At 37.7% G+C, this 9,466-nt stretch overlaps 2 protein-coding genes across 2 annotated transcripts in view; both read left to right on the plus strand.

The window, feature by feature from the left end:
• The window catches only part of LOC110105834 (14-3-3-like protein 16R), an 18,396-nt gene extending 15,660 nt beyond the window's left edge, over positions 1–2,736 (plus strand). The window contains exons 3-4 of the mRNA XM_020835486.2: positions 2,259–2,375; positions 2,466–2,736. Of these exons, the coding sequence (XP_020691145.1) occupies positions 2,259–2,375; positions 2,466–2,516 (168 nt within the window). The 3' untranslated portion in view covers positions 2,517–2,736. The remainder of the gene's footprint in view (positions 1–2,258; positions 2,376–2,465) is intronic.
• A 1,310-nt stretch (positions 2,737–4,046) lies between these two features.
• LOC110105857 (14-3-3 protein 10) lies at positions 4,047–5,730 on the plus strand. The gene is made up of 2 exons (XM_020835521.2): positions 4,047–4,748; positions 4,993–5,730. The coding sequence occupies exons 1-2, from the start codon at positions 4,185–4,187 to the stop codon at positions 5,155–5,157; spliced, it is 729 nt and encodes a 242-aa protein (XP_020691180.1). The 5' UTR covers positions 4,047–4,184; the 3' UTR covers positions 5,158–5,730.
• Positions 5,731–9,466: the final 3,736 nt, after the last annotated feature.

The following is a 9,466-nucleotide window of genomic DNA, read 5'->3' on the forward strand; positions in this document are numbered from 1 at the left end:
GCGGACGAAGGAGCGGGCTAGGCGGCTTTTGAGCGTTTCGTTGGAGGGAATTTTTGAATGAAGAGGGTGTTTATGTAATTTGTATCTTTCCTTTTGCTTTAATTAGAGAGTTAAGAGAGAATTAGGGATTATCTTGAATTTGAATTCTCTTTTGAGATCTAGGGTTTGTGTGCTTGGGCTCTTGGCTTCGCCGGAGAACTTTGGAGAGTTGTTCTTCCTCTCGGATTGAAGAACAAATTGTATCTTTGCTATTTTCATTGTCTACTAGTAAAATACAAGTGTTTTCTCCTCATCTCATGCAGTTTTCCTCTATATTTCTACTGTTTTTGGCTGATTTCCTGCTGTGGACAGCAGTTCGCTTTGAGATTGGTTGCTAAAGTGATTAGGGAATACTTGAAATCAAGTATTTCCTATCAGCGTCCCTGCTTCCTCCGTTCGCCTACAACTGATACGAGAAATGCATAGCGGCGGGTTGGCGGCCCATTTGGGTCGACAAAAGATGATTGAACAAATGCCGTGATTTTTTTGGCCTCACTTGTGGAAAGATGTGGCAAAATTTGTACAAAACTGTCCAGTGTGCCAAGTATACAAAGGCCATAGCCAAAATACTAGGTTATACAGTCCGCTACCCATCTCAATCTCCATTTGGGAAGACCTTAGTATGGATTTTGTGCTTGGATTGCCGCGAACTAAGAAAGGTGTCGACTCAATCATGGTGATGGTTGATAGGTTTTCCAAGATGACTCACTTTATAGCTTGCAAGAAGACGTCGGATGCTCTCGACGTCGCTTGATTGTTCTTCAGGGAAATTGTTCGACTTCATGGGCTTCCGAGAAGTATCACATCTGATCGGGACGTCAATTTCATTAGTCACTTTTGGAGAAAGCTTTGGAAGCAATTGCAAACGGAACTCAAACTAAGCTCCGCCTATCACCCCCAAACTGATGGCCAGACCGAGGTGGTGAATCGCACCTTGTGCAACATGTTATGTTGCTTGGTGCAGGACAATCCAAAAAGATGGGATGAAATTCTGAGCCAAGCTGAATTTTCTTACAATTCCATGCCCAACAGATCCACTGGTATGTGCCCATTTAATATTGTCTATACTAAACCTCCTAACCATATTGTAGACATCGCCATCCTCCCCAAGTGTCAAAATGTGGCGGCCACCAAGCTAGCCAGAGATTTCAAGACTATGCTGGACAACGTTCGCAACACATTGCAAGCTTCAAATGACTCATACAAGCAAGCGGCGGATGCACATCGACGATACAAGACCTTCCATCCCGGCGAGTTGGTCATGGTGCGTTTGAGGAAGGAAAGATATCAAACCGGTACCTATTCTAAACTGGTTCCGAAGAAGCTTGGTCCGGTTTCCATCAAGCTTAAAATCAGCGACAATGCATAGGTAGTAGAGCTTCCGCCCGATGTTTTGACGTCGTCTACGTTCAACGTCGCTGACATTAGTCCATACCACCCACCCGATTCAGCGGTCATTGAAATCGATTCGTCGGACACGAATCCTTTTATAGAGGGGGAGAACTGATGTGGGAATCACCTCTCTTACCAATGAGCTGCAGGAACACCACACAGGAGCACCTTTTCTCTTACCGTTAGAATGCATATTTTCACTACTTCTCTAACTAATTATAGTACTAGAGGACATTTACACTTTTTTCTTGTTATTTCACTCTTAGTAAAGCAACCGGCATATATGAGGCGGATAGGTGCTTTAAAAGACAGCTTTTGATTATCTGAATATACTGCTTGCTTAGCATTTTACTATTTTATCGGTTTGCTTGTTCTCTGTTTTCCTTCTTCTTGTTGCTTCCACAACAGTCCATTGGATCACGCGTAATAGAGGCTGGATTTCTCCACCTCCTGTACATGCCGCTCCAACCGACTCAGTACAAAAGAGCTGTTTAGGAAGGATTTTTGAGGGAGTTAGGAGGGAAATTTGAATGTAGGGTATCATTTGGATTGTATGCATTAAATAGTTTGTTTTCCTAGGGTTAGGGCATCTTGAATTTGGCTGAAATTTGAGATCTCTTAGGTTTTTGGGCTCTAGCGGCATCTAGAGATTTGGGAGAGATAGATCCTCCTCTCAAATAGAGGATCAATTGTAATTTACTCATCCATTCCATTTCGTAATTATCAAGTGATCAATCTTCATAGCAATTGTTCCTTCTTACATTTCGTAATTATTAAGTGATCAATCTTCATAACAATTGTTCTTTCCGATTCTCTATTGTTATCAGGCATTTGACGAAGCTATCGCAGAGCTCGATTCCCTTGGAGAGGAATCCTATAAGGATAGCACTCTTATTATGCAGCTTCTCCGTGATAATCTCACCTTATGGACTTCTGACATGCAGGTCCCAATTCATATTTCCATGACTAATCTTACTTTATTCATATTTATGGTTATAATTTTGTCTGTATTTATATTTTAATTCTATGTGCAGGATGAAGGGGCTGATGAGATTAAAGGAGCTTCAAAACCTGAAAAGGAATAGTAGAAAAAAACTTCTGTCCCTCAAGTCTTGTTTAGTTGCTGGTGTTTTTCTTATTAGGAATGGCAGATTGACCATCCTAAGGTTTTTTTAGCTGTCTTACTGACCTGTTCAACACTAAATTGATAAATTCTGCTGCCTTTTATCCAGTTTCTATTGGCTTATTTTCTGTCATCTGTGGAGGCTATACATAAAGGTTTTTATCTGATTTTCAACTTCTGAATCTTTTGTTTGATATGGGGATAGGGCTGCAAATGAGTCGAGCCGAGCCAAGCTGAGTATGTGAGTGTTCATGTTTGAATTCATTTATTATCAATTTGTTCAAGTTTGGTTCATGTTTTATCATTCGAGCTTTATTGTTTGTGCTCGTGTTTGATTCGTTTAAATTAATGGGTGCTCATGTTTGATTCATGTTCGATTTGTTTAGTGCTTATCGAGATTTAAGTAAACAAGTCTTAATGAGCTAGATATTTATTAACTTAATAAACGAGCTTTATCGGGCATCCTAACAAACAATTACATTGAGCATGTTAGTGAACATATTTAGCGAATTTTTTTAAACTATCAAACAAGCATGTTCATGAAAATATTAATGAGTATTTTTTAGTTATCAAATGAGCAAGTTCATTATCATATATAACTAGTTTTGTACAGCTAAAATGAGCTCGTTCGCGAACAAGCGATCTATGATTCATTTTATATTTGTTCATAAACATTTTAAACAAATAATCTAACAAATATTATTTAATAATAATTATATGATTATGTTATAATAAATATTAAATTTTATATTATGTATATTTATCAATTTTATAATAAAATATTGATTAAGTTTTTATCTAGCTTATTCATGAGTTCTGAATTGAACACGAATCGAACTTGTTCACCAGTTTCAAGTGATGTTGTTCATGAACATAAATGAGTAAAACGTATTAGCATTCAAGCTTGTTTATTTAAGGATCAAGTATTTAAAATATTGTTCAAATTTGTTTGCTTAGTTAATTAAATGATTACAAACAAGATTTAATTAAAATGAGCAATGAATAGCTCATCGAACGCTTGGTTCTCTTGCAACCCTATAGGGGATAGCTCTTACAACTACAAATCAAATATGCTTGAAATTTAAAAAAAAGAAATTTAAAATATTTTTTTGAAAATGCATATATAATATGATTTTAATTAAAATGTATCCATTATTTTAACAAATGTTCATGATTTCACAAGGAAAATATTATGTTTAAATATAACTAATTACTAAACATTATAATTAAATTATTATATCAAAATAATTAAATTATCACACAATAAAATCAAATTATTAGACATTCATAATTATACTCATTACAAGAGAAACATATTATGAATATTTAATAATTTTATTGTATAGTATAACAATTTAGATGTGTTTATCTAATAATTTAATTTAATATATAATAGATAAAATCAAAAACGAAAAAATTTCCAATTATTTGGGCTCGGCTGAACGTTTCTACCGCGAATTCAGTGAAGAAGATTACGTAAATCATATTTTCAGTCTTTGCCACTACGCATAAAACTGCACTTCTCTGAAGAAATAAAAAATAAAAAATTTCGTACGCAAAACCCTCTTCCCTCCCGAATTTGATCTCTCCCGTTCGTCCCCAGCTACCTTTCCCTCCGTCTCCTCCGAAGATGTCGAAAGAACGGGCACCACCAGAGCTGGAGAAAGCGATAACGGCTAAGAAAGCTAAAAAAGAACCTTGCGACAGCCGAGAAGGCCTCATCGTCCTTGCCAGACTCGCCGCCGACGGCAATCGCTACGATCACATGTTCCGATACATGAGAAGGCTCATTGCAATCGTCGCGCCAGACGGCCCTCTCACCATGCACGAGCGCAAAATTTTCAGCATGTCCTGCACGATCCTTCTCGAAGGACACCGCGAAGCCTATCGCTACGTTTCCAAAGCAGCCTCCGAGTCCGCCGGCGTCGATCCACAGCGGGCGGAAGCCGCCACCGAGTACCTGGAACTGATCGCGTCGGAGATCGCCAAACACTGCACCGATGTCGTCGGGATCATCGATATATGTTTTCTGCCCGCGGACACCGGACCGGTGGGCTCCGCTGCGACTCCGGAGGCTAGGGTTTTTTACAAGAAGATGAAGGGGGATTTTATAAAGTATATGGCGGAGGTGAAGGACGGGCCGGAGAAGGAGAAGATCGCACAAGATGCCTTCATGGCCTACTCGTCCGCTAAGGTAAGATGGTGAAGCCACTCTTTGTCATTGATATATTGGATTTACGAATCGATTTCTTGGTTCCTTTTTTGCCTTCGAATCGGTTGATTTGAGCCATCGTTTAAGCTTTGTAATCAGCTCTGATTTTGATAATGAAGATTTTGGGGTAAATTTGCTTTTGATCGGATTTGATTATGTAAATTTAGGGTTTAGGGTTTTGATTGGATCTCTTTCATATTATTTAAAGAGACGATTCGCTCTGCAGGAGGACGAAGAGCAATTGCCGGCGACAAATCCAACGCGGCTTGAGTTGGAGCTCAGTTTAGCACTCTTCTATTTTGATATACGCTGCTTGCCCGTTGCTGCTTATAGTGTCGCAAAAGAGGTTCGCTTTTATTTTATATATATATGGATAAAAAAATTAAATTAAATATTCAGAAAATTAATTTTTTTTTAAATTAGTGCTGACATAATGAATTCCTTGCTGAGATATTATTTATAGGCAAATTTATGTATCAATATTGTTAGATTTACCTTTGATATATCTTAAAAAAAAAAAGCTTAAAAAATTAAAAAAAAAAACTTTAAAAAATTCAGATTGTCAATAGTAATCTCGATAAGATATTTAAATTAAAACTTTTGAAATTATTATTTTTATTATTTTTATTGAAACACCGTTATGCCACCATGTCGGGTGCCGCAGCGTCTGAATTTGTTTATGTACCTAATATGAATAGTTTTTCAGTCTTTTGTAAGGGGTTCTGTCATTTTAGTGAGTCATGAGTGCTTAAGTATAATGGCACTTCAGAGTCAAATATAAATGGGACAAGAGGATAGAAAGATATAACAAGTGAAGTGGTGGCTTACATTTTTATGAGAAAGCGAGTAATTAAAGAAGATAGGACTATATAGAGTGAAGTTGTACTATTCTTGTGATATCTATTTACACTTTTCTCATTGTACTTTCTTTTCGGAGCAATCAATAAAATTTATGTTGTTTTACTTTAATTCCATAGCTAGCTAAATCTCCTAGTTTTGGACTAATGATGTGAAACCTTAGTAATTACTAATATAGACTCCTATGATTTAATGAATTAATAGATAGTTTTAATATCTCATGTTCTTAATTTAATCTATACAATGGTTGTGTAGAGTGAAAATATAGTGTGATATATTACCTCGATGGAAGAACATTAGAATACTTAGACTTAGGATGTTTAGTATTCTAAAGCCTATGGAGATATAATAACTATAGGAGGGTCATAAACCTTCATTCACTTCCTTACAATCTTGTTGGAGATCAAAAGATGCATAAGCTTTGATTCATTACCAATGTAGGAGAGTCAAAATAGGAAAGCTTTGGAAATTCTATATCATTAATTCAAAATACTTTATCTATTGATATATTATCTTTTATTTTCCATTTCATAGTCAAGACAGAGTTCAAACCTGATTTTTATTGTGTGATAAACATTGTAACTTAAATAGATAGATCAACACAATTGCATTATACCATAACACTTTCTTGTGAATCAACAATCTCTCATTAGTCTCATATCACTTTTATTACTTGATCAACATGTATACTTGCATTATTTTTTGGACATTTATATCAAAGAAAACTTAAGCATATTTCACGCACCTCTACTTATCTGCACGCCCACACCCCATCAATGGTCTATCCATACCAAATAATAATCTCAGACACGCATAAATGGTAGAACCTACCAGTCATCGCTAACTGCTTGTAAGCGCAGCACATGCTCTTAGGAATGCCTATAGCCTTAAGGCGCACGATCTATGGAATAAGCTAGGATTGATAAGCCTTTTCAAAAATGGCTATATATATATTCTTAAGAAATTTTGAGAATTTCTATATATATATAAAAAAAAAAAGATAAAGCTTTTTAAATTTTCTTCCTCTTTAGATTTTTAAATACCTCCATTAGGGCTAGGATGGAGGCATGATTCTAGGCTCTCTTTATTCACTATAAAAAGTGAAAAAAATTGTTCAACAAAAATTGAAAATCACTAGAGGCTATTAAAGCTTGATTTTTTTTATTCAAGCTCCAATTCTCAATTTCTCATCGTTGATTTTTTGCCTCAATGCATTACAAGCATTGATGCAAAAATTGTATAATAAAAATTTAAAAATCATTGGAGGCGGTCAAGGCTTCTCACTCGCATGACAAGATTTCAATTTTAAGAAGAAAAGTTTGTCACAGTCTGGGGTTAGGGCTTTTCTGGTTCCTTTCCGCCGCTGCTTCCTTTTGGTTCCCGCCGGAGAGAGCCTCTCCAGATGGAGGCTTCTCCTCATGATTTTCCTCCTCTTTCCCATTCTTCTTTCGTAGGCCCCCCTCCTATGCCACGGACTACATCTTATGCAAACAATATGTCTGCTCCAGCGTCTAAAACACCCGATTTTCCTATGTCCTTCGTTCTACCAAGTCAGAAGCTCTCTTTCTCCGGTGATGATCTATCTAAAGGGTCCTTGCTTTGGACTCTATCTTTAGTGGGATACTTGATTGGCCAACAACCCTACTACGAAAGGTTATTCTCTGCCATGAAAAAACTTTGGAGTCTTAAAGGTTCGCTTTCCCTCCTCTCTCTTGCAGATGGTTTTTTCTTATTTAAATTCACCTCCCCTAGGGGGGGGGGGGGGGGGGGGGGGGGGGGGTGCGCTTGGTATCTCTTAGGGAAATCGTTCATCCTTCAAAGATGGTTTCCAAAGTTTAATCTGGTTAGGGATGAATCGGCCTTAATACCTATATGGGTAAAAATAATCAATCTTCCCTTAGCTTTATGGACTCCTACGGGCATTTCTAGAATTGCTAGTTACATTGGGGTGTGGATTCTTGAAAGTGATGACTTTTTTTTTTCTGATGGACATGCCATAATCGGGAAATGATGGTTTGACAGGGGCGATCGTGCGGTGGTAGGATGGTAATTAGAGTGTGATTGCTCGATGATGAGAGTGGGATGACAGTGGTCTGATAGTGGTGATTAGACATTGATCCGATAGCGGTGGTTTGATGGGGGTGGTTGGGTAATGGTGGCCCCCAAGTGAAGCTCTTATATTCCTCATGGTTATTAGAGTGTGATTGCTCGATGATGAGAGTGGGATGACAGTGGCCTGATAGTGGTGATTAGACATTGATCCGATAGCGATGGTTTGATGGGGGTGGTTGGGTAATGGTGGCCCCCAAGTGAAGCTCTTATATTCCTCAAGTCTCAAAGATCACTTAAATTTCAAGCTAGTTCATAGTGCTTTTTTTATCTGGCAAGTGTGGGTTAGATTTTTAGAGAGGAAGGCCTCATAAATATACTCAAAATGTGAAATACTTCATCATACAACCCATAAAAAAATAGTATAATCATAAACCATTTCTTGGTATCTCTTAGGGAAATCGTTCATCCTTCAAAGATGGTTTCCAAAGTTTAATCTGGTTAGGGATGAATCGGCCTCAATACCTATATGGATTAAAATAATCAATCTTCCCTTAGCTTTATGGACTCCTACGGGCATTTCTAGAATTGCTAGTTACATTGGGGTGCCCTTGACTGTGGATCCCCTCACTGCTAAGAGAACTCGATTAACCTTTGCTAGGGTCTGTGTGCAAAATTCTAAGGATTCTTGAAAGTGATGACTTTTTTGTCTGATGGACATGCCACAATCGGGAAATGATGGTTTGACAATGGCGATCGTGCGGTGGTAAAATGGTTATTAGAGTGTGATTGCTCGATGATGAGAGTGGGATGACAGTGGCCTGATAGTGGTGATTAGACATTGATCCGATAGCGATGGTTTGATGGGGGTGGTTGGGTAATGGTGGCCCCCAAGTGAAGCTCTTATATTCCTCAAGTCTCAAAGATCACTTAAATTTCAAGCTAGTTCATAGTGCTTTTTTTATCTGGCAAGTGTGGGTTAGATTTTTAGAGAGGAAGGCCTCATAAATATACTCAAAATGTGAAATACTTCATCATACAACCCATAAAAAAATAGTATAATCATAAACCATTTCTTGGTATCTCTTAGGGAAATCATTCATCCTTCAAAGATGGTTTCCAAAGTTTAATCTGGTTAGGGATGAATCGGCCTCAATACCTATATGGATTAAAATAATCAATCTTCCCTTAGCTTTATGGACTCCTACGGGCATTTCTAGAATTGTTACATTGGGGTGCCCTTGACTGTGGATCCCCTCACTGCTAAGAGAACTCGATTAACCTTTGCTAGGGTCTGTGTGCAAAATTCTAAGGATTCTTGAAAGTGATGACTTTTTTGTCTGATGGACATGCCATAATCGGGAAATGATTGTTTGACAGTGGCGATCGTGCGGTGGTAAGATGGTTATTAGAGTGTGATTGCTCGATGATGAGAGTGGGATGACATTGGTCTGATAGTGGTGATTAGACATTGATCCGATAGCGATGGTTTGATAGGGGTGGTTGGGTAATGGTGGCCCCCAAGTGAAGCTCTTATATTCCTCAAGTCTCCTAGATCACTTAAATTTCAAGCTAGTTCCTAGTGCTTTTTTATGTGGCAAGTGTGGGTTGTTAGATTTTTATAGAAGAATGCCTAAATAAATATACTCAAAATGTGAAACACTTCATAAGACAACCCATAAAAAAATAGTATAATCATAAACCATTTCTTAGTATCTCTTAGGGAAACCGTTCATCCTTCAACGATGGTTTCCAGAGTTTAATCTGGTTAGGGATGAATCGGCCTCAATACC

Source organism: Dendrobium catenatum, unplaced genomic scaffold, assembly GCF_001605985.2.
Source record: "Dendrobium catenatum unplaced genomic scaffold, ASM160598v2 fragScaff_scaffold_1016, whole genome shotgun sequence".
In the NCBI taxonomy this organism is placed as follows: domain Eukaryota; kingdom Viridiplantae; phylum Streptophyta; class Magnoliopsida; order Asparagales; family Orchidaceae; genus Dendrobium; species Dendrobium catenatum.

Excerpts from the sequence above, each read along its gene's own strand:
- LOC110105857 (XM_020835521.2), top strand. The coding sequence starts at position 4,185 with ATGTCGAAAGAACGGGCACCACCAGAGCTGGAGAAAGCGATAACGGCT. Across the intron at positions 4,749-4,992 it reads TGGCCTACTCGTCCGCTAAG|GAGGACGAAGAGCAATTGCC; the intron begins GTAAGATGGTGA and ends TTCGCTCTGCAG.